Raw genomic sequence first — 25877 nt, forward strand, 5'->3', positions numbered from 1 at the left:
TTTAACGAAAATAGTTCCGATACTTAATCTGCTTGGTGATTTGTCAATAATATGTAATTGAATGGACTGTATCACATTTGTATTATATTGAAGATGATTTTTTGCTTTCTTCTAAATACCTTAGTTCAGTTTTCACAGAATATGTATGTTTTGAGAGGATACCAGTTAAAGTGATACTTCACAACAGACTTTTGAGTTGTTACAATATTAATAGCAAAAGGTAACTTTGTGACAAATACACGTGTCATCACATTCATGACAAATCTTATGAATATTGTTGCATGTGGTTGTGAAAATATGTTTCTCCTCCTTTCTCCTCCACTGATGAGAAGTCAAACAAGATAGCCAAAAGACGCTGGAGCAGAGGAGAAACACAAGGACCATATTAGTCTCAAGTGTCATTAGTTCCAGTCTGTGACTGTCTGTGACTGGTACTTTACATTGCATAGAAAACTGACCCTAAATTCATTCCATTTTCTATTCTGCTCTGATTGGGAGAGGCCATAGGTAGGGGGGTACTTTGATTTTCTCCTGTGTGAATGAGTGGCAGGCTTCGCCCCAGAGTAATCATACTCTCTGAATGTTGAGGAGCTATTGCAAGTTATTGTCATAGCTAATACCTGTTACATTGCTTTAAATAAAAGTGCTTCCTTTGTTTATCTGGCCTACTTTGACCTCTTGCATCTTTTCTACTTCTGAGAGGAGAAACTTGATTGCACAAGAATGCATCTTTAGCGGAAAAAAAATCCAGTCTTGAGTTTGTAATTACCTATAAACAAATGCATATAGTTTGTTGCTATCCTGCTTTACGCGTGATCCCGAATGCTGCTTGTCACTAGCTTGTTCTCTTCATTATCAAGCGTTACATCATCTAGTATCATTGGTTAATTTTATTAGTGTGAATTTTACTTTTCTTCCAGAATATTAATAGAAGTATTAAATAACCTAGGGACAAGAACACATCCCCAACAAGACTCCCAGAGAAGACATGCCAGATTCATTTCAAGACTTAATGGTTCTTGGTCAATTTATTGAGTACCACGGCAATGCTGAGTAAATTACATCAGTATTTATAGCTTTATCACTCAAACATGTTATTTCATGGAAAAGCTAATGGGATAGGATGTTTTTTTAAAATGTATACATAAATACAATTCTCTATCTTGACCACTTATTTGCTTTGTAGTAGAATTCTTTGTTTTGTCGAAGATTGATTAATAGGCATATGGTTACTTCTTTTAAACATATGAAATAACATTACCTTTCTTAAATATTTCTGGAACTTCCATAAACTACATGTGCCAGACTCACTGAAAACCAACATAAGATAGTCCACAGAGGGAGTTTTTAAAACTATTGGATATGAGTTACCCAGACATGAGGACTTAAAATGTCTGCCTTAATGGATGTGTTTATTAGCGTTCTCCTTAGTCACATTAGGAAGACAAGTATGCCATCATTACGTGGTTGGCTTTTTCTTAGTTATAAAATAAAATATATATGGGACACTTCGGCCTGTTCTCAATTATTATTGAAATGTCCACCATGCTCCTAGTGATAGAATGCTACAATTGAAATGTCTTTTATTTGCAATGCAGTAAGTCCATGGTTGATTAACATAGTTCATAAACACTTTCTTCTTTTTGGAATTTGATGTTTTTAAATACAAAATATATATTACTATTTTGGACTTCTGGGTTTTGGGTGGTGGATTTTTTTTTTTTTCCATGAACAGTAAATGTAATCAGTATTTTCATTTAAAAAGCCTAAATTTAAATTTCATAATTGCTTTTTCCTTGTCTGCCAAGATGAAATCATATAGATGACCCTCCCTTCCATTAAACACTTCTAGTATTCTTTTGTGGTTGTAATATCTAGAACTTCTAAAGGTATATTAATATTCTTCAGCATATATTTTTCAGATAGACATTTCCGTGGTGTAAACCAAATTGTCTATTGTCATCATTGATCAATGTTCTATTTCATGTTTTTTCTGGACATCCATCCACAAACGTTCATGATCATAGTCTGCCAGATTTAGTCATTCAGAAACACAGAATGTCATTCTGGAATAGATGGACTGCTAAATTCTAAGTAGTTTATAATAATTGCTTTTGACTTTTTCTCTCATATTTCATTCAGTCATACTCCCCTGGGATGGTAGTATCAAGTATATGGGATTTATGCTGAAAAATAAATCACTGCCATTGCTCTTAGTAACCAAACATTTTGCATTTTTTTATAAGATACTATGTAATTTTCTTCTCCATATCCCTTCCTGTCTAATGAAAATATGTTCTCAACATCTGGATATTATGTGCAAAAAATACTCTAATGTTTTCTTTTTATCCTGCTTTTTATTATCGGTTTAATTACTTTATGACTGTTCTTGTGTTCTCTAATGGTTTCCATGGTCTCTCAGACACTGTGATTAAGTCCCTTCTGCTAAAATGAAGTCTATCCAAGCTGTACAGTTTTGTCTTTAATAGAATGTGGAATAAAGTTCTAAAAGAAAAAAATGCTTTCCCTCAAACTACTTAGGGAACCCATAGTTCACTTGTGCTGTCTGCTGGCATTTGTATTCCTTTGCATGAGGTGCATTTGAAAATGCTACTTGTAGTGTCCAAAAAGATCATTGCATTATCATTCGACAGATGCTTTCCAAATTATCCTGAGCTACTTACAGCGTGTAACCAACCTGCACAGTTTCCTGAACGGTAATATGAGAGAAAAGATTAATTTTTTTTTATTATTATTTATTTAACTAATTGTTTCTTATCTTTAAAAGTCAGCTGAAAGACCAGTTGAAAATCAAATTTCATGTCTTGGCTCCAAAATAGTATATTAACTTGTGCAGTACCTTGTAGGAATTCGATATATTCATTATACATTATCCAGTAGTTTTTTCCCCTGATACCTTCTTTCACTGGTTTCTTGGTAACTGTTTTTTTTAATACATGGAATCTGAGTAATGTTGCAGAGTGTGATCTTCTCGACTTTGAATTTTCAATGCTTGCACTATTTTATACTTTATAAGTAATATAATTAATATCTGTATAAGCCCCAAACCAGAAGTCCTTATACCTAGAACATGAGAGTTTATATTCTGGTATTTTTAACATAAGTTTTATAACTTCTGGTGACTGTTTTTGGTCATTTTATATTTCTAAGCATCTAACTTCGGTAACACAGCTTAAAGGATCTTTTTTATACTCTAAGCCCTGGACTAAATGTTCTGGGATGTCCATGTAGCTCTCATTAATTCAGCACCAGTTGTCTAGTGTGCTCTGTGGTGCATGAGGCTTGGTTTATGTGGAGTTAAGAAAAGATACATTTGCAGTTTAAGTAATTTAAAAAAAACCCAACCTAGCCATGTTCCTCTTGACCTTTTTGCAAGACTGAATTAATCATAAACAAATCCTGTTGAGACTGGAATTGATATAAAATGATTCAAAGATAGTTAGGATCTCAGTAGGAAGAAGTTAGGAATTCCATATGAGACTTTTGGAAGTTCATACAGTGGCTATTCTGCTGAATGTCAGAGAGCTCTGAATTAACTTAGGTACTCAACTGAGACTGGAGGTTTAGATAAAGCAGATCATTCATATCCTTTCAGTAATCTTTGTCAATTCCTTCGCTTGACTTTATATAGGTGAATCTAAGAAAAGTCAAGAGAGCATTTGATTAAGATTTCCTCTCTTATTATAATTCCAAACTCAAAAGGGAAACTTAATTAATACGTTTATTTAGATGCTTGACCATTACCTAATGGACCAAAAACCCGTTGCGATTAGGTAAGATTACTTCTTGTGCTTCTATGCTTCAGGTATCAATATGAGCAAAACTCTGACCTTGCTGCTTATGTGACATTTCACAAGTAATGGTTGGATAACAGTTTGCAACAATGCTACATTTATCCTCAGTCTGTTCCTTGATCTACTATTCAATTTTTGCAATTACAGTAATTTGCCATACAAAGTCAGGTGCCATGTAGAGAAGGAAAATTTGGGATATAGAGATCTGTTCTTCCAGCTAAAGTATTTAAGGCTTTTTCTGAGGTTTTGAACTGCAGGATATTTATACCATTTGGCAGAGTTTCATACAATATTGACTTAAATCAAGAAAACAGTATCTTTCATAGTCTGCCACTTCTTGCCACTTGTTTCACATCAATTTTTTGAATGCCTAAGTTTCTCTAGTACTTCTGTATTTATAGTATCCATGTTTACATTATGCAGGGGTTATTCTTGATTCACTGCCGACCCCTAAACATTTAGCATTCATTAACCTTGTTGCCACCTTCAGCAGTGTTAAGTATTATACTATCTGAAATTCTAAATAATAAAACAAAAATAGAAACACAGCAGAGAAAATCCAGTCCATAAGTGGAAGGACATTTCTCTGCATCACAGAAGTGTCTCTGAAGTTATTGACCTTCCGTAACTACTTGCACTGCAGTGGTATACCTGATGGATTGCCAGAAAGTCTTTGCCAATAAAACTAATGGTGCTCAGAAGGCAGTATTTGCTTGTTCTTTATAGGTGCATGCTTTTGGATCTTTCTGCTGCTTTTCCCAGTTTCTTCAGTTCAAGGTATTTTTTAATATGGAGCAGTGTTAAATAAGCTGCTACTAAACTTTGGCGTGCACTTGTTTCATTCAGGCATTTAATTGTTCTTGAAAAAATCGTGTTTGCAAATTTTATATGGGATTATGTTAGTTAGGAAACATATTGCTCTAAATCGATCCACCGATCTTACTTCTCTGATTTGATATGAAGGGATATGAAGCCAAAGAATCTGAATTTGCTTGGTGTTTTTTAGGTTCCAACTATCTAAGCTTATCTGGTCTTCAAAATTGCACAGGCATTTGCCAATACTAGGCTTTCTTATGAAATCTCCCTAGCTGCTACATCAGGTCAAAAGCTGAAATACTGGAAAAGCAGCCTATTTGACTTTATCAGCCATTTTGTTTGTTGCTAGTAAAAATATAGCAGATGGCAGATAAAGATCAAAACCAGGATAATGCATATTTTAATTTAAAAATAGAATCTAAACTTAGAAAAGTGTGTTTTTCTCCATAAGTAAAACTTCTAGTATACAAAACTTTTTTTTTGTTTAAAGCCATCTTCTTGTTTCAGTTATAGGTGACTTATTTTTCCTTCTTTTTAAATCAGCATCTGTAAAGTAAGGCAGATGGTGTGCTGTACAGGGGCAGGTGTAGTACACAGCATTTTGTTCAGCATTACCCTGCAGAGCGCTGTTTTTATTAAAAATAATAATACTGTAGCATCACTGTGGATGTTTAACAGAAAAGAATCAGCCACGTAGTATCTTAAATGTCAAGTTCAATTTCAAGAGGTTTTGCATTCAAGTCAGGATATCTCTGGATAATAAAAAGGAAAGTGTTGTAGTCCCTCATAAGCAAAGATGACTTGAGAGCAAAATGGTATAGTCTACTACGTTATGGTATTGCTGAGGTACTCCAAACTCTCCAGCAGTTATTTCTCGATTATCACCGAGTTACTCTGCTGCTCGGTATAAATTAGCTATCAGCTTTATTGTCTTCCTAATTGCTGGTTATGTTTTTCTTTGACCAATCCTTACTGTATGGAACATTTTCCTTCAGAACTGTAGGAGTTTTTGTGTACGGGTGTGTTCGTGCTGCACTACAGAGATACACTGGTTCCTTTTCAACCACTGTGCATGCAGCAGTTAATGCCAATCTCATTCATCCACACTGCAGCCCTGTGGTTGTTCAAAGTGTCATGTGCTTGGAGATGTAGAATACTTTCAGTTGATGCTAGACTTAAGGAATGTGGGTGCATACCTCTATAGCCTAGCAGAAAGGTCTCTTATTGCTATGAGCTAACTGTAATTAGTGGCCACGTATGGCACTGACACTGTGTGGTGATGTCGGAGTGAATATTATTTTCACATTATGTCGGTTTGCTCACTTCTGCTTAATTCTGATCTGGGATGCTTTTGTCTGAGGTAAGTCAAGTGAGTCAGTGAAGTTCAAGGATGTAATGACTCTTCAGCCTTGTGACAGAAGAAGAAATAATCACAGTCAGATAAATATAAAATCCTAATATGATTAGAATGCCTTTTGCAACCTTCCTATTTATTCCTTTTTCAAAATTCAACCTTTGCGACCCTTTCCTATTCAACATCCAACTTCTGTGGCTATTATTGAAATTCTAAATCCTGTAGGGTTCTTACCAATGTTCTGTCACGTACAGGCTGCTGTAAGTAATAGATAGAATATTATTTAGAAGTTCACTTTTTAAATTATGTATTTAAGCAATTAATTATGTAATAAATTAACATAACTGTTATTGAAATTTGTATTGTATATATACAATGTATATATAATTTTTATATAATTTAATCTAAAATTTAGATATTAAAGTTAATTAAGTGTTTAATAATGGCTAGATATGTGGTTAAGACAATGCTAACTCAAGAAAAAGTTATTTTTATAGTGGTTGGTTTGCAGGCAGTATATATCATGATGGTGTGGCAGTCAATGGACATCTGAGTCTCTACATGCAAAATATTGCAGGTATAAATTCAAATGAGATTGGATAATTTATAAAGAAAATAGTGTCATCGCAGGTTTTATTTTCTGTTAAATTCCATATTAACACTCGGTTTGGATTCTTCATCGTTTCACTTTCCTTGCTATTGTGGGCAAAGTGTAGATATCAGCACTGTAAAATCAAAGACATCTAGAAAATAAGAACAAATCAGGATAGGTTCATCTGGGTTCCCTGATGCTCACTCTTACCTTGGAAATTCATCTAAAGAAAATGATATACAATTGCATTCAGGGTGGATTGTATAAGAAATATGTTGCATTCAGTGGAAAATAGCACATGATTCATAGATTTGGAGGAACGGCATCTTCTAGGAAAAGTAGGCACCCACTTTTCCAGGCGCTGGTTCTAATCTACTTTGATAGTCCATAGGAATTTTCCCTGTCTGTTCTTAGTGATTTGGTAACATTGGCCTATTAGCGCAAGGATATGTGTGCACTTGAAACTCCCTGAGAATTTGCTTCTCAGTAAGGAGATCACAGACAGATTTTCTGTCTGACATGAATTTGAAGAGAGGAGTTTTAAATGATATTCCCTTTACTGGATTTATTCTTGATTCAGTCACATCAGTGATGAATTGACACTTGCAGTTCTCAGACTTTGTGTTTAAACATGATACAATACTGAATAGGTGAAGACTATGTTTTAGTACTGGCATGGGGTGAAATAAGGGATACTGATAAGTGGTGTATGAGCCTACATCACAGAATCATCTAGGTTGGAAAAGACCTTGAAGATCATCTAGTCCAACCATTAACCTAACACTGACGGTTCCCAACTACACCAGATCCCTCAGCGCTATGTCAACCCGACTCTTAAACACCTCCAGGGATGGGGACTCCACCACTGCCCTGGGCAGCTCATTCCAACACCTAACAACCCGTTCTGTAAAGAAATACTTCCTAATACCCAGTCTAAACCTTCCCTGGCACAACTTGAGGCCATTCCCTCTTGTCCTATCGCTTATTACTTTGTTAAAGAGACTCATCCCCAGCTCTCTGCAACCTCCTTTCAGGTAGTTGTAGAGGGCGATGAGGTCTCCCCTCAGCCTCCTCTTCTCCAGACTTAACAACCCCAGTTCCCTCAGCTGCTCCTTGTACGACATGTGCTCCAGACCCTTCACCAGCTTCGTTGCCCTTCTCTGAACACGCTCGAGTAATTCAATGTCCTTTTTGTAGTGAGGGGCCCAAAACTGAACACAGTCATCGAGGTGCGGCCTCACCAGTGCCGAGTACAGGAATAAGATCCCTTCCCTGTCCCTGCTGGCCACGCTATTTCTGATACAAGCCAGGATACCATTGGCCTTCTTGGCCACCGGGGCACGCTGCTGGCTCATGCTCAGCCGGCTGTCAATCAACATCCCCAGGTCCCTCTCTGACTGGCAGCTCTCCAGCCACTCCTCCCCAAGCCTGTAGCGCTGCTGGGGGTTGTTGTGGCCCAAGTGCAGCACCTGGCATTTGGCCTTATTGAAGCTCCTACAGCTGGCCTTAGCCCATCGCTCCAGCCTGTCCAGATCTCTCTGCAGAGCCTCCCTACCCTCGAGCAGATCAACACTCCCACCCAACTCGATGTCGTCTTTAAATTTACTGAGGGTGCACTCTATCCCCTCATCTAGGTCATCAATAAAGATGTTAAACAGGAGTGGCCCCAAAACTGAGCCCTGGGGGACACCACTTGTGACTGGCTGCCAACTGGATTTAACTCCATTAACCACAACCCTTCGGTTACATGACAGCTATATTTCCAAAAAGGAGTTAAAACACCATAATCATAGATTTCTGTGAAATTTTATCCCTAAATTCTTAATTCGACTGCTGGTATGAAATATTGTTTGTTGTTATTACAATATAAATTTACACCAGGTGCCAGGAGTCATTCCCTATGCAGAGTAAACGGGCATCACTTCTCTTCGAAAGGCGTAAATATTTTATGAAGTTTGGTATCCATCTGATCAGAAAATGGAATATGTTTTTTTTGCACTTGAATCGTAATCACATATAGAATTTTGTGGTGTATCATTTTCATAACCGTTTTTTCATAATTAATATATCTGTATGTATCTGCTCATATCTATTTAAATATTTTCTTTGTGCAATTCAAAGGCTAAAGAAGGTTCAATGGCTAGGATGCATTGTATCATACCATTTGATTAGAACTGAAATATTTGACTCCTTTTCAAGTCTTAATTTCATAGTATGCTCATTGTTTCTTTGGCAGTTGTGGCCTGTGCCTTGTGACTCACAGGAGCAAAGACAGGCAGAATTGAAAGTCTTTTTTTAAACCAATGTCTTGCAGCATGAGTCAGGCTTTAGATCTGGCCTTTGTCCTTCCTTTGGCTTTGCTCTTATCATTTGTCCTGCCCCATGGTTACAGCCTCTCAGAATAGCATATTCCTGATTTTAGTGCAATTTGTTCCTGATGAATGCCAGGGAATATTATACGAGATGCTAACTTGTCATTCTTCAGAAAGTATATTGAGTTGTAACAGGCACTTTAAAAAGCAAATTCCAAGTTTCCAACCTTCAGTGCCACCTCTCTGCAAGGTTAGATTGCTGAGGTGTAACCTTTTATTTCAAGGGTCATCTTGATTTTAGTAGCATCATCAATAAAGTGTCCAATTATTTTATTCTCCAAAAATCAAAGGATTAAGGCATATTTTGCATCCTTCTGAATATGGACTTCAGTATCTAGAAAGAATTACACAACTATAAGGTAAAAAAAACAGAAAAATGAAAGATTAATAAATTCCTTTTCTCCCTAGCTCTTTTCTTCCATGAGGTATGTATGAATAATGTTTATCCTTCCCTTCATGCTTTCAACCTTTCATTAAAAATGGCACCACCATCAGTTTGGTGGGATAATACTTCCTTTATAAAATATGATGCTTATAAGACAGTACAGTCTGATTTTATGTAAAGATCTGCTATTCATTCTCTACTGGGTATATCTCTGGTTGTCTTACAGAATATGACGTACTCATTGCCTGAAGTGGTATAAAGCAGCAAAGTTAAATGTTTACATACCTAGTGACTGTTTTTGCTATTGCTAGTGCCAAGCTTTCTGAAAATGGTTTAGTATCTTAAGACTTTGAGACTGGGAGATAAAAAAATAAATAATGCAACTACATGCATTTCTTCAGGAACTCAAGTTTGGATTATAAATTTACCTTCTAAATCATTTAGTGAGATTAATGAGCAGTAAGTGCTTGGCAGAATGAACATTAGATTGTTGTAGATTTGTCATAACCCATTAGGCGATGCTACAAAGCTGTACCAAAAAGTAGTTGTTGACCAGCTTGTATAGTTTTTATATTCCGACACACCAGGTTATTTTTTTTATACTTTTACCCTTTTTGAAATAGGACCAATGAAAATCTTACAGGCCATTTCTTGTAGTACAATGGCTTTTACACTGTAGTTTCAGAAGTAGCAACCTGAAAGAGATGAAAGATAACGTGCAACCTTCTGTGTTGCCTTGCTGTAAAGTAAATTAAAAAGTAATCTTCAAGGAGAGAATGGTCATTGGATATAATAAAGTTATTTTTCTCTACAGCAGATTTCTCATTGGCAGGTTTCCTTGTGTTTCATGTTTTTTCTAGATTGTGCTTTTGGGCACAACTGTAAGCAGATAGTATCCTACAAAACCACAGCAAATCAGTCATCCCTGTCTAACCTGTGCTTTAGAGGACAATAATTTGATTCTGGCTTCTACCTAATATTGGTTGTCTATATCAAAGATCTATTCCAGACTTCTCTTGGAAGTCGATATAACAAGCACCAAGTTCCTGCATAGCCAAAGGTAAAGCTCAGCTGCTGAGAGCTTGCTTGCTTTCTTCTCCTGCATTTTTGAGATTAATAGTTCCACATTTGGATGGACTTCGAAAGCAAGTTGTCATTTAATTGTAGCAATGCTTCCGTAAGTACATCAATCCATTTTTATGGCAAGTTCAGGAAGGGTCATTGAGTGATATGCTCCAAGGATATGCTTTTGTTAAAAATACAGGAAACTTCACTTGTAACATACTTTAAATAGTTTGGGTTCATTGAAGGTACAGTAGGTTTTAGCAAGTCATCCTAGAGCTCCTTAGAACAGAATGAATGTTGATTAGTTTGGAGTAAATACTTCAGAAAAGACTGCATGCATCTCTGATGTTTCTAATAACATGGAGTTCGGGAGTTTTAAGTCTACCTCAGACCAGGAGACTGTCAACTGTGTCCTTCACAGGGAGAGGAAAAAGTACATAAATACTGGAAACAGTGCTATTTTCCTAATGACATCATCTTCATCTGCTAAATTAGACTTCATTCGGGTGGTCATCTGAGCTAGATGATGTGATACCTAAAAGGTAGTTTTCTTGACAACTGAAGAAAAAAATAATTTAGCCTATAGAGAATAATTTTCTGTAATCTAATTTTACATCTAATATGAAAAAATTGGCCTAGTAATAGATAGATAATATAGATAACAGAGAACTGCACTCTCACTGAAAACAGTAAGCTGTCTTGTGTAATCAGATTGTAGAACAAAATTCCATTCCATTGGAAAGCAGAAATGTCTGCACAGGAAAATAATGCAAACATCTTTGTGTGGCTCTGTGGTGCTGAATAGTGCTTCCCAGCACAATATGTCATCATCCTGCTGCTGCTGAAATTTAGATTCATATTTTTTTAAGTTGTAGAACAGATTTATTCTAGATTTATTTCTATCTTTCATCATTTAATGCATTTTTTCAGATTTTGATGTATGCAATAGATTTAGCAGTGCACTGACAGAAAAAGGGAGAAAATTGACAAAAATCTGGCTATGCCAGGGAGCTGAGAGGGTTAAAGAAATACTGTCAAATTACTAAAACCAAAATATAGGTTATGGAAACTAAACAGCTTGGCTATTGCTATTTTTTACTTGGGTACTGTTTTCCTTTAGAGATGTTCCAGACTGGCAAGGTGAATGGATTCTACACCCAAACATTTGCTGTACTAAGTACAAAGTACACTAATGATAGGTTTAAAATTAGATAATAACAGGATTGTACTACTATTCAAGATGAAATACAAAAAGAAAGAAAAATGGTATGCCTTATATGGTAAAAAGTAAGTAGGGTGTTCTTTCAGTTTGAGCTGTACAAGATGTGATTAGTAACATAGATAAGTACTACCTTGTTCAAACCTTTCCAGTTTGAGAGGAGTGATTCAGGTGCTCACAGATAGATATAAAAATATATGTCTGCATGCATATGTAAAGAATCAAAAACTGTTCCCACTAGACTCAGTGGAACTTTACTACTGTGACCAGTGGGAACATTGACAAGGTTGTTTGTAAGAACATAGTGTAAAGGAGTCACAGAAGTGGTTTGCCTTTGATTTACTCACTGCGTATTACTTGAAATATAGAAATCTGTGTGTTCTCCCCATTTCTGTTTTTAGCATTGTTACCCTTTAATAACATTTCCAAAATGCTTTGAGATCCTGTACATTTCCTATAAGCACATGGTGCAGTCTAATTTTGTCTGCTTTGCATTGTACTCCAGATGGCATTGATATATTTTTGGCATATACATCTTTGTAGCTCCTCTGGGGACAAAAAATAGGAATGATAAGCATATTCCTCGAAATGAAGATAGCTTTTCAAGATGAAGTTTGCATGTTATGCTCAAAGCAGGAAAGTGACTAAGAAAGCATATCATATATCATGGAAGGTAATATCTCACACTTACATTTTATTTTAAAGAGCTTTTCCTATTTGAATGAGATGGTAGCTGACTGAACAACAATTCAGTTTTATGAGTATTCACAGAGCCAGTCTGCTTGAGAGAACTAATGCACTCTATTCTTTGTACTCTTGCTTGATGGCAAAATTGTTGGGTTTTTTTCCTGCAGTAATATAGCTGTCATTAACTGGGATTAGATAAAGAGTTGTTGTGTTTATTTGGGTTTTTTTATTTCATCTGGGATAAATCCAGTGAGAGTTGGCTGATTATGTGGCCTCTGCCTTCTGCATACTAGCTTTAACCAGAAGAGAGATATGTAAAGTTGCCAAAGAAAATAATACAACAATAAACAATTCCCTTTATGTACATGAACTACAAGAACTATATTCTTTATGAGAGTACCTGTTCATTCTAAGTGAACGGCATCATATTTGTGGGTTTTGGATCGATGGGTGTGATTCTTTGGTGTATCTGAAAGAAGCTTATGTGGTAATATCCGGATAGAGGATGGCTTTTAAGCTCTAATACATCACGGATCAGAGGAACATCTGCACTGCCTGCCTGCTTCTATTATTTGTTTTGTCTGGATGTGATACTCTTAGTCTGTTTTGTGAGGCTGAGTTTTGTATTTGAATTAATTCTGTTTAATGCTAACAAATGGACTAGATTATACTGAACTATCTTTTGGTAACAACATGTAAAGGTGAACTTTGCATTATTTTGTGTCCATTTGCTTCCAAAGAGAAGTTCTGTCAAAGAAAGAACTCTGAAGCTGTCTCTTCATGTTGATACTGAATTAGCAGAAACGAGGGTAAATATATGACTGTCTTCACTATTGGTGGATGTAGTGACTGAAGACTGGACTTACGTGCAGTTCTCCTGAAGCTGAAGATAAATAGTCATGATTCCCAGCAAGATTTTAGTCTACCACAACACTTCTGGGGGCACACATACAGAAACTTATAAAAGTACTACAAGGCGTAAAAAATCTCTTGGAGAATTGTTCCAAAATGGGTATCGTGTCAAAGCTGGACATAATATCCCTGAAAAGGAAGAACAACATACTTTTCGAAACTCCTTGGTGTCTTGTTATAGGGTCGGCTCATACTGGGGTAAGGTCTCTCTAAACTTTTTCTTCAAAACTGTTGTTTGTGACTCTGTCTCTGGTGCTAGTGTTATTCTCTTTTAAAAAGATATTATAATTATTTTTTCAACTTCAAAATAATGCTACAGTATTTCAGTTACTTTATAGGAAAAATTTCTCCCCCAACTCACATGCTGTAATGTGCTCGTATCACATTCAGTGTTCACCTAGAGTCAAGTAATCCAGTCTTTATTGAAGGATGGAATGTAATATTCTGCAATGGTGGAGTTATTAAGAAATTATTTTTAAACTGCTGTTATTATTTTAACAGGTGTAAAAGTAAGTTAAAGGCATGTGCAGCAGAGAGATTTATTAACAAGTCTTTGATACAGCATTGTTTGAAAGCAATTAGTGTACAACTTATGTAGATTCTGAACTTGATGCAGTTTTACTGTCCTGGTTCATAGGGTATTGATTTTTTCATGCTGTGGACTGTTTTCCCTGCTTGTACGCTTGCATAACAGAAGCAGGGAAAGGTATCAAAATATTTTGGCAGTGTTGCTTCCAAAAATGGCAGAGTCTTTTCTGCCCATACTATTTATTCTTGTCTCATTGTTTGAGCTTTCATTTTCAAACCTATCTACAGGGAGTGGAATCTCAGGTTACCCTGCTGCAGTGTGTGAAGGCGTTCAGGATAGGATTATTTCTGCATCCTAACAATTACCCCTCTGTAATGTGAGTCTCAGAAAAGGTTCTGATTTCCTAAATATGGATTCTGGTTTGTTCAGTCTTCAGTAAACCATGTGGTCTTAATGAAATATAGGGTAGAAATAGCCATTGATAGGTTTGATGAAGATACCATTCTGCTGAATGGGTGAATGGTTTGTCAAGAATAGAAATGGTATATAGAATCTCTGTATATTGAATCCTTGTTACCAGTATTTTGGATATGCTATTGTCAACGAGCAAGAAAAAAACAACATAGGGCGATAAGAAAGGGATTATGTATCTCACTGATGAGAAATAGTGTAATACTTGATGCTGTTCTAGTAGATTGACCTCTCATGTTGAATGAAGAAATACCCCAATTCCTGCTTCTATTTTTAAGAATCTCATTAAAGACAAATAAGTGTAGTTGTCGTGATTTCCTCCTCTTTCCCTTTATAGATTTAAAATAGTAAATTTTCTTTTTGGGGGGGTTTGTAACCTACGGGTAATCCTGATTGCTGCTGTATACTAATCCAGTGGAAAGCATCAGTTCAGCAGAGAAACTGCAAAACTGTCTGATAGACAGGAAAATACCATATTTCAGCACCTTTAAGACTGTAAAGTCAAATAAAGATTAAAATAATGTTGTTTGTTTTGCTATAAACTGTATAGAGAAAATAATTTTCTACTCTAATTGCACTGCTACTGGCATGTAGTGTACTGGTCATGTTTATATCACTATTCTGGTCTAAAGCATCCATTTTACTGGGTCCTTAGTAAAGAGTGGGAAAGCGATAGCTGGCAGGTATTTGCACCTCACCTCACAGAACCAAACAAGTATGTAGTGAAATGAATAAAAATACTTTTGTTGTATTCTAGATCTAGCCCTGTATTTCAACATAGTATATTGTTTCTTGTTGCACATATAATTGATTTCTGTAATATTTAACACTGATTTCCGTTTTTTGGACAGTATTTAGCCTCTCTTAGTGACCCTTCAAAATTGGCCTGAAAGATGAGGATGTGTCAAATTTTCATGTATAAATTCAGCATATAGAATTTCAGGAAGAACGCATTTGATCTTTGGGAGTCAGGTGTAGTTCTTGGGGTCTTTTTGTTGTGTGGGGTTTTTTTCGTTTGTTTTCAGATTCCAGGGTGAACACTCAGAATCTGAAATAAAATTACACCACACGTGTTATCCAGGAAATTACCTAGTAAAAATAGAACATATTACACACATATTTTACATTTTCAGTGTACTTTGAAAATGGTCCATTAGCTGTACAGGCAATGCAGGTAGCTAAATAAATACTTTCACAGGAAGAAAATAATCCTGTGGTATACTTGGAGGTTCATTTGAATCATCATACTTAGAACTCAAATTATTGTACTAATAATTTGAGAGGTAGAAACTATTGACTAATATTCTTTGTCTCATATTGCTAAAGGAATCTTGTTTGATAATCATAAAAGTTTTTTCTGGTCTAGAAATCTCTGAATCTTTTAGTTTTGTCCTGGGTATTGCAGCTGAAATAAACTCCAGCTCAGAAGCATACTTTAGTCATCCATTTAGAATCAGAAGACTGATAAACTGAAGAGGCCCTTCATTTTATCTGTATATTTTTCCTGTGATTAGAGAGTTTTTCCAGGTAAATTAAATCTTTTAAATATTTATTTTTTGTATAAATGGTAATATAGAATGTTTCATAATATAGATGGTAAAACAGAAGATTTCCTATTCCAGTCAGATCCCATAAGAAAATTCCAATATAAAACCTCTTGCCAAGAAAAAGTTGAGTGCCATGATGGAGACAAAACAGCAAGTACTTCCTGAGCAGTTTGCAATTAATTTTAGCAGGCAGGATCCTATGAAGTGTGCAAAATTAGAATAGACTTTACTGTAATACATAAGAAACTTACTCTATCTCATCTATTGATTATATCATTTAAATGTAAAAGTTTTGTAGTTATATCATATTAAAAGAAATTATTCTTCCCCACATGTATAAAATACATTCCCAAATATTGCTAAGGAAAGAGAGATGTACACAGCTTTGGGAAAATGGGAATTTTTGCTAGTGCTCCTATTACAGAATTTTGCTTACTATTGATGCATAAACAAATACCAAAAATTTCTACTCTTGGTGAGTTGGTGGACCTGAAAGAGATAACAACTTGGTAGTGAGTCAAATTTGATTTGAAAACAGTGAGAGGGCATAGCATGGGGCATTGTGTTACTGATTACATATGATTAGTTTTCAGAGACAGGCTGTCTTTTACATCACTTTGTCAATAGTTACTCTTGAGTTAGACCCAACAGTCTCATTGCAACAAGGTTATTGCTGTGAGGATTACTGTGCTGCCAGTTTATGGATGCATGTATGATTGCAAGCACACTTCTGCATGTCATTAATACCAGCACCAGAATAAAGTGCTTTGTGGACTTTTCCTCTGGGAATTATTCAGCTGATTCATCATCTCTTTGCTAAGTTCAAGGTAATACAAATAATCATACATTTAGGGGGAAAATCATTTCATGTGAGTTTTATGCTTACAGTTTATTCTCAGCAGCAGCTTTTTGTAGCCTGTTCGAAGAACAAGGCTGAAATCTCTGCATTAGCTGCAGTCTTTCAAAATGAATATAACTTACTAGAGGGTCAAGCAGTCAATGCTATTAATTGTTGTAGAGTGCCAAACAGATTCATTCAAAGACAGCACCTCTTACCTCTTTCAGAGTCAAACTTTAGAAATAAGTATTCAAGAATGGGAATTCCACTTCTCCCTTGTTTCAGTTCAGCTTGTATTAGTGGATGTTGCCAATAGACCACACAAAGTCTCCAGGGTATAACCTACTGGGAACGTGTGTTCACTGGTGCATTGTACAGTGTAATTTGTCTCTACTATGTGGAGTTGTTCTGGCTGATTGACTCTTTATGTTAATAGTGTTAGGGGAAGTAAACACTGCAGGCATAGTGGGTTTCACTTGCAGACACTGAACTGACTGATGCTTCTATGCTCAGTCCCCGAGAGTAGGATACTGTGAGTACCTGGAGACAAGGTTACTCAAACCTACCAGCTGCAGCCCTGATGTTGTCCCAGTCCTTTTATGTGTTTTGTTCCGAACTTTTCAGAGTTCTTTTTTTACACTATTTTGGAATACCCATCTCTTGGCAGTCAGGTGAAGTTGCTGGTGACTGGAAAAAGTAGAAAGGAGGACACTGGGAACTACCAACCTGTCAGCCTCCCCTCTGTGCCTGGGAGGATCATGGAACAGATCCTCCTAGACGCTATGCTAAGGCACATGGAGGACAGGGAGGTGATTTGATACAGCTAGCATGGCTTCACCAAGGGCAAGTCCTGCCTGAGTAACCTAGTGGCCTTCTATGATGGAGTGACCACATCAGTGGACAATGGAAGAGCTACGGATGTTGTCTATCTGGAGTTCTGTAAGTCCTTTGACACGGTCCACCACACCATCCTTCTCTCTAAATTGGAAAGAGATGGATTTGATGGATGGACTGTTTAGTGGATGAGGAATTGGTTGGATGGTTGCTTCCAGAGGGTAGTGGTCAATGGCTCAATGTCCAGATGGAGATCAGTGACAAGTGGTGTCCTTCAGGGGTCCCTATTGGGACCAGTACTGCTTAATATCTTCATCAGTGACATAAGCAGTAAGATTGAGTGCACCGTTAACAAGTTCGAAGATAACACCAAGCGGAGCGGTGCGATTGACATGCCTGAGGGATGGGATGCCATCCAGAGGGATGTGGACAAGCTGAAGAAATGGGCCTGTGTGAACCTCATGAGGTTCAACAAGGCCAAGTGCAAGGTCCTGCACCTGAGTTCAGTCAAGACCTGTATCAATACAGGCTGGGGGATGAAGGGGTTGAGAGCAGCCCTGCAGAGAAGGACTTGGGGTTACTGGTGGGTGAAAAGCTGGACATGAGCTGGCAATGGGCACTTGCAGCCCAGAAGGTCAACCATATTCTGGGCTGCATCAAGAGAGGCATGGTCAGCAGGTTGAGGGAGGTGATTCTCTGCCTTTGAACCCAACCTGCAGTACTGTGTTCATCTCTGGAGCCCTCAGCACAGGAAGGACTTGGACCTGTTGGAGCAGTTCTGGAGGAGGGTCAAAAAAATGATCAGAGGGATGGAACACCTATGAAGAAAAGGCTGAGAGAGTTGGGGCTGTTCAGCCTGTAGAAGAAGAGGCTCTGGGGAGACTTTGTTTAGCCTTTCAGTACTTAAAGGGGAGTTATAAAAAAGATGGGGACAAACCTTTTAGCAGGGCCTATTGTGAAAGGACAAGAGGCAATGCTTTTAAACTAAAAGAGGGTAGATTTAGACTAGATACAAGGAAGACATTTTTTACAATGGGTGTGGTGAAACACTGGAACAGGTTGCCAAGGGAGGTGGTAGATGCCCCATCCCTGGAAACATTCAAGGTCAGGTTGGATGGGGCTCTGAACAACCTGATATAGTTGAAGATGTCCATGCTTATTGCAGGGGGGGTTGGAATAGATGACCATTAAAGATCACTTCAAAACTATTCTATGATTCTATGAAAATCATATAAAATTACCTGTATAGGAATCTAATAACAGATCTGTTTGGGTCTTGAAAAGTGTAGAATACTGGAAAGAATTCATTTGCCATCATGATAAGGAAAACTGTGATTTTAATTTCATACTTGTTCTTCATAGTTGAACCACACAAAGTAGGTAATACACTGAGGTTTCTGAATATCAAAATTTGATCCTTTCTGTGTAATAATTCATTTAGCTATAAAATGCAGCCCCACAAGTAATGTCCTAGGCAAGATACAGTGATTACAAGGTGATTGTAACCTTTTACAACTACAAGCCAGTTCTATTTATAGTTCAAGCAAACTCTCCACTTTTTTTTTTTTTTTTTTTTTTTTTAAATCTCTGAAGGGAGTTCTTTAAAATAGTAGGCTGTAGCAAATGCAGAACTTAATCCATAATGATTTTCTTCTTTCACAAAAGATACATTGAAGCCATAGTCTTTTTGTTCCATCATTTGATGTCTCAGCAACTAAAATCATCTTAAGCATTGTAAGAGTTTGGAGATAGAGGTTTTATTGCTAACTTTGATGTTTTTCAGGCTTCTTTTTGAAACATTGCAATGGTAACTTGGCCATCTCATTAACTTCAAATGCAATGCAAAGCACTTGAAAAGTGGCCACCAGCCATTTTTCAAAAAGTTCCTACGAAATAGAGTGAGGAAGATAGCTGAATGGAACAGAGCTGAGAAAGTTGAGGGTTGCTAGTAAAGGTCCTCTCCATCTCGGTCCAGTTACATCTCTTTGGATAGGAGTAGCAACTGTGGAAACTACTGTAAGTGGAGCAGAGGGACATGTCTCCCACAGTTTCAGCGCTGTGATCCAAAATGATCATCCTCTAATTGCAAATGGATCTGAAGTTTATAGTTATTAAGCATAATTTTATTGCTTTTTGTCTAGATCCCCAAATCGAGTTGTGATTAATCTTCAGAGTTCCCCACAGTCAGTAATTAAAAAGAACCTTTATATCCATGTAATATACAGGAGTGATTTTCTACTTTGTTAAGTCTACTTACGAGCCTTAATAAGGCTACTTATGAGACTTGGCAAGAGTAGAAATTTTATTTAACAACTTTCCAAGAATACTTCAGAAATAAAGTCTTGATTTAAACATCTCGCCACATACATCTTTGCTCTTGAGGGGAACCTCTTGACTCCACTGAGATGATGTAAGTTGTGACCAGGTTTATATGTTTGCCAGGACCAGTCTTTCTTAAGTTTCTAGAAACACAAAGTGGTTTATAGCACTGGAATTGGGTAAAAATAAACGTCAATAAAGAAGATATATGAGAACAAGCTGCCCTGGACTTAACTGTAACATTCACAATACCATGTTACACAACTTTTATGTAACTCCTGGCTATACTATCTAATAAAAGTTATCCTCAAAGACTTATTTTAATTTTATAAGCTGTGCATGTATATAATACACAATGTACTTTTATTCATATGCCAAAGATCTGCAGCCAAATTATTTACTATCAGTATAAATCTCTTTTAATAATTTAAGCCTTTAATCTTCTACCGTATTTTCTCTTCCACATGCTCTGTGTGTGTGTGTGTCTTGCTGGCTTTGTAGTTGTCTGGCAATTGCTATTCAAGCAACCTGATTTCAACACAAAAGTCCTATTTCTTTGTAAAAATAGTTACTTCTTTAATAGCCAAAGTGTAATCTATTCCTATAGTTATAGTCTGAGGGAAAGAATTATAGTAGATTAGTAATTTTTAAGAGAGAATGTGTTGTTTCTCTGTTCTCCTGCTTGAGTTTTTTGAAATTAGGGTGGAGATAGGGAGCATTGTTACAATAAAAGATTTTACGTCATTAAGATATACCAATTTAATCAGGCATATACACAGTCTACTTTATCCAGGTTATAAGATCTCTTGGCCATAATCTCTTATTTTTCATGAAGCAATGTGGGAGCTTGGAGGACTGAGGAGTTTCAGATCTGTATGTGTCTTTGACAGCCTGGAAGAGAAGGACATGTGCACTAGAAGTACCAATAGAACCTCAGTGAGGTTTTTTCCCCTTAGCCTGTATGTCTCTTCCCATGGCTTCCTACATAAACTAAGGCTTTCTGGTAGGATACTTCAGCTATTAAGGAAATAAATTTGAAAAAGCCTGGTAAGGATATTGGAACCATTAAATATGGAAGAACATTTCAAAGGTATTTGACGTTTTGTATGCTACCTGTGTTGATTTAATTGATCACTGTCATAAGTGAAATGTTGTTATAATTTCAATTATTCTTTACTAGAGCTCTTTTTTTTTTTTTTTTTTACTGCAGGTTTAAGATTTTTAAGAGCCCTTAGACTGATACAGTTTTCAGAAATTTTGCAGTTTCTGAATATCCTTAAAACAAGGTAAGACCTTTTCTTACATACTGAGTTAGTTGCATTGGTGATGGAACATAAATGGCTTAGGTTTGTGGTCCTAGTAATATATAATTTTCTCTTCTGGAAAAAACCTCTTATTACTTGTTCTTTAAACCTTTTTCTGCTGATGAATGATTTATCAGTGTCAGTATCTTTTGCTATGCGATCAGTAGGTTTTAGTTGATGTGTTGTGACATTTGAAATATCTGAGCAAGACTGTGTGCTGATAAATTAAAAGCAGAATGAATTACAGAGCTCTGCGCTGATTAAACATTGCTTCTTGCCACATAATCAGTCCATATTCTGCTGCCCTGGAAAAACAGAAATCAAAATTCATTCAACAGAATACAGTTTAAAAGCATTTTGAGAAATAATAATTGTGGCTATATTTCAGGTTTTTTGAACTGAAAATCCTTCTTCACATCAAAAACATATTAAAAATTGATTTTACACTGAGCTGTCTTTATATTGTGTCCACTGTCATTAGCATGTATTTCAAAGAATAATTAAAATACTCCCAAGAAACCTTCTGGCTTTCATTGATTCTTTGAGCTATTAATACATGAAAGTTGTGCAGAAGCAGCACAACTTTGAACAAAAGATCACTCTGAAGGAAATAAAAGGGAACCTTCCCATGCCTCGCAGTTGAAGACGCATTGTCTTTCATGATTCCCTAAAACGTCCCAGCTGAAGTATAGAACCCAACTTCCAATAATTATGTAAACTCAGTTTCATTCTGAAATCCTATGCTCTCTCCACCAGTTGATAATGCGTGTGTGAGGGCTTTATATGCAAGTAACTCCATTTGCTTCTTATGTTAGTTAGTGATGTGGCAATAGATCCTTGAGATTTGTACACACTCAGGGTAGACAGCTGTTTCTTCAACCCTTAGCCTTGAAACATTTCTCTTTGCTAAAAGTCTCATGCTACTTGTCTTTAGCTGTGTGTGTAAGGAATCCTGTTCTTGTCAAATGAAGACATCAAAGAATGTGCAGTGAAGATGTAGTCCAATAGTTTAGAATACTACCAGAATGGTAATGGAGAGTAATTTGTGCAGGAGCAGAGAATATACGATGAGTTTTCATTTACCACACAGAACAACCTCACCAAAAGAAATGGCAGTCAGTGGAGAAGCTCCATAAATTCAAAGGATTTTGGATAAGGGCTAAAGGCCCCTTCAGGATCAGTGGCTTTGTAAACTTCCAGATCCATAAATGATGGGATGCTACATTAATCACATTCAGTGTATTCAGAATTGGCTTTTTCAAGATTGACCTGTTCATTTAAATAGCATTTCTCTGGTGCAAAATTTACTCTTAGATATCCTAATCTCTGTGATTATTTATATAGATGTCCAAATATCTGTAAACCTCAAATGTTGATTATTAGAAAGGCTGTGAAGCAGAGCTTCCTTATATGACTGTTTCAATTTACTCAGCTGATGAATCCCCAGCAATTCATGGCTAACACCATTTATTTAAAAACTGTCGGTGCCTCAAACTAATTTTTTATGTCTCTCCCTGTTCCTAGTTCTTCAATAGAAAGACATGTCAGCTCTCTTTTTTATCTTACTTAATAACCTGAAATGAACTAAGTAATTTGGAATACTATCAATGTTCACAAAACACCATTTTGTAAAATGTGGATGAGTCAAATTAAAACAAGTGAACAGGATGTCATTTATTTTAGGAAAGTTTTTTAGTTAGGAGTGACATACATTTGACCATGTGAGTGCCTTGGTTTTTATTTATTGTCTTACATGAATTTAGCTTTTAGAAAGCAAAAATTAGAAAATTCATTTATTATTGTTAGTGCTAACTTCAATGAGAAATTTTCATATTTTCAGCATGTTCTTAAGTACCACAAGCAAGAACTATGGTTCATGTGGTGGGTACACTTTTTCTGTTACAGTACCAAAATACTTTTAAATTGAAAATTTCTATTTCTGCATTATTAATCTTTATCAAAAAAAAAAAAAAAAAGCAGCGTGCTGAACACTTGTGTTTAATGGACAATCTAGTAATTTTGCAAGAGTTAAAGAAATTAAACTAGTAGTCTCAATAAATTTATTTTTAATTAAATAAAATTTACTTCCCTAAATTCAAGCAGTGATTCAGTTATGTACAGTGGCCTTAAACTGTTACTGCCTTAAACTCTTATACTGTACTGTATGCTTTTGACCAGCTACTGCAATGTTGTTTTGCTCAGGAATGGTTAAAAAGCTTCTAGAGTTAAGATATTTTAGCATTTCTTGCAACGCACTTTTAAGGTTTTAATGACAGTTTCAACTTCATAATTTGTGAACGTAAACACCAAGGATTAATGACAGAACTTGAACTGTGGAACTGAGATAGCAAGTTCATTATATCATTACTAGCTCTGAAATGATAGTATAGGAAAAAATCCTAACACTTTTTATTATTTGAAAATTCTGCAAAAGTTAAAAGTGCTCCCTGTTTGAGGCTATATGTGTTTATATGAAAAAAATATGAAACTAATATGACTAGAAGCATTTCAGTGTGCTTGGCATTACTTGTTATTACAAGTAACTACTGACGAGATGAAAAACTGATAGGGTATAAATGGCACTGCTGTATTTTTTATACTTGGTGCGATTAGAAAAGAAATTCTGTCCTTTTCCTCTTTTCCCCGGTAGAGAAAAAAGTTTAACCTATAAATTGAAATTACTCCTGGAATTAGATTAGATAGGATGATTAAAGGAGCATATATTATTTACACAATGGGCAAAAGGGTCACTCCAAGCACTGGAATCCAGAGGAAGAAGCTAAACAATACAAAAATAAAGGCAGAGAGAAGACTAGCAGCTTAGTGTGGGAGTATTAGATAGTTATTAGAATATCTGAAAAATTATTAATTATATTTGAAAAGATAAGGCAAAGCAAAAATTTACAGCAGTGTATAAAAGACGATAGTCTGCCAAGGATCTATTTTTTTCCTAATTTGAATTTAAATGTATTTAACTCAATGTTTTCTGTTCCTGTGTTTTATGAAATAGAAGGAATTGTGTGGTGTTCAGCTGAAATTTTCTCTCCTTCACTGTTTTCTAACATTTTTCAACAAAACTACAGAGGCTTAGCAGGGCTCACAGTAAGGGATTTTGCACAGATGTTGGAAAGAGCTTAAAGAGGAGGAAAATGTTTGTGACTAATCCTTCATCTATATTTAGATTCTGGCAGAAGCACAGGGAGTAGTTAATAGAGGAGGGATAAGGTACAATGTTTAATAAATCAGCAAAAATAAAATGTATCAATCAAGTCATGTAAATAGTTATTCTTAATGGCTGCTGTCATTTACTTGTATTACAATAATATGTGGGGATCAACTGACACATTGTATCAGGAGCCTCTCCTGTTCTATGTTCAGGTGACAGATGATGTTTAGCCTTTCATAATGGAGCTTTGCATCAGCATGATTTCTATGATTTTGTTTAATCTAGGAACCTATTGGTTAGGGTCCTGTGCTTTGACTGAATGTTTGTTATCACGAACAAACTATGAACCTTAATCAGCCATACCTTAAGAGGGAAATAGGGAATATGTGTTGATGTAGATGAATGCTAATTAATTACAGAACTGCTGGTATATGATCTGATTTTTGTGTACAGTATTCATTACAGCATCTGTCATATTACCCAGTTGTATTTCTTTCCTAGTACCTGAAGATGCCCACTTCATGAACTATAACTCTTAAAAATATTTTTAATGGAGCTGGTCTGATTTTCCAGGTTCATTTTTTAACTTTGTTTAGAAAATAATGCGTTTTATTGTCCTTAAAGTAGTTATAAACGGAAATATTAGTTAATTCTACTGTAAAACCACTACTGCTAACACTGATAGTGATTTTTTTCTCGATTTTTATTCTTTTAAAATGTATTGCTTTAGGGATGTGTGTGATTTTTCAGAGGCATTGTTTTTTAGAAGTGTTTTCAAAAACAAAGGAGAGCTATTTCCAATACCGGTACGTGAATAGGTAAGATTATTTAGACATAGTAATACAGGGACTTGAGTTCTTTGTGTATTTGTTGAATATCTTTCTTAGGTTTTGAAATCATAGTTGTTTGGAAAGGAGAGGGAGTGAGATTTACTTATATTTCTTCCACAAAATGTTAAGTATGGTATTTTCCTGCTGAACTGGGTGAGGTTCTTGCTTCAGAATCACTTCTGGCTACAATAGGGAACATACTACTCAGTGGGACTAAAAAGAATTTGCAGAGCTTGACTGGCAGGTTTCAATTGTTTCTTGTTGGGTTTTTTTGGGTTTTGTTTTTGGTTTTTTAGACAGTGTGTATGTGAAGTATGAAATACTGTAGCTCCATATGAATTCCCACAAAGAAATCCATAGGAGTTCATGCAAGCAGAATAATATGAAAATTACTTAGGACTTCACACAGGAACTGTAAAATATCTAAGTTATTTGATTTGGGAATCATAATTTGTTCACAAAAGCAGCATGATATTTACAGATTGGCTGCAATAGTTCATTAATTGTTTGCTATAACTGTAGCAAAATAGTCTTGCCCTATTTGTTGGCAAGTGTTAATATGTGGTGAGTATGCAACAAAAACATCCTCTTGCTGTTAATTTTTAAAGCCTCCACAGGTCTGGGGTCAAAAGCACAATGGTATAGAAGAAGCATATGAAAAATGAAATAATTCAAAAAACATCAGTTAATTTGTGTAAATGCAGTGTTCAGTGGCTAATGTTAATTGGCATTGCTTAGTTTAATTCATTGGATATGCATGTATTTATCCCAGGGTACCAGAATATTTACATGTAAATAATTGCTGAGGTGTATAGCAATGAA

General features: G+C 36.0%; 1 protein-coding gene across 19 annotated transcripts in view; it reads left to right on the plus strand.

Annotated features, from left to right (window-relative positions):
• The window catches only part of KCNMA1 (potassium calcium-activated channel subfamily M alpha 1), a 514442-nt gene that overhangs the window by 314611 nt on the left and 173954 nt on the right, over positions 1-25877 (plus strand). For all 19 annotated transcript variants that reach the window (XM_074830555.1, XM_074830556.1, XM_074830565.1 and 16 more), the window contains exon 6: positions 20966-21041. In XM_074830555.1, coding sequence (XP_074686656.1) covers positions 20966-21041 — 76 coding nt within the window. The remainder of the gene's footprint in view (positions 1-20965; positions 21042-25877) is intronic.

Source organism: Strix aluco, chromosome 7, assembly GCF_031877795.1.
Source record: "Strix aluco isolate bStrAlu1 chromosome 7, bStrAlu1.hap1, whole genome shotgun sequence".
NCBI lineage: Eukaryota > Metazoa > Chordata > Aves > Strigiformes > Strigidae > Strix > Strix aluco.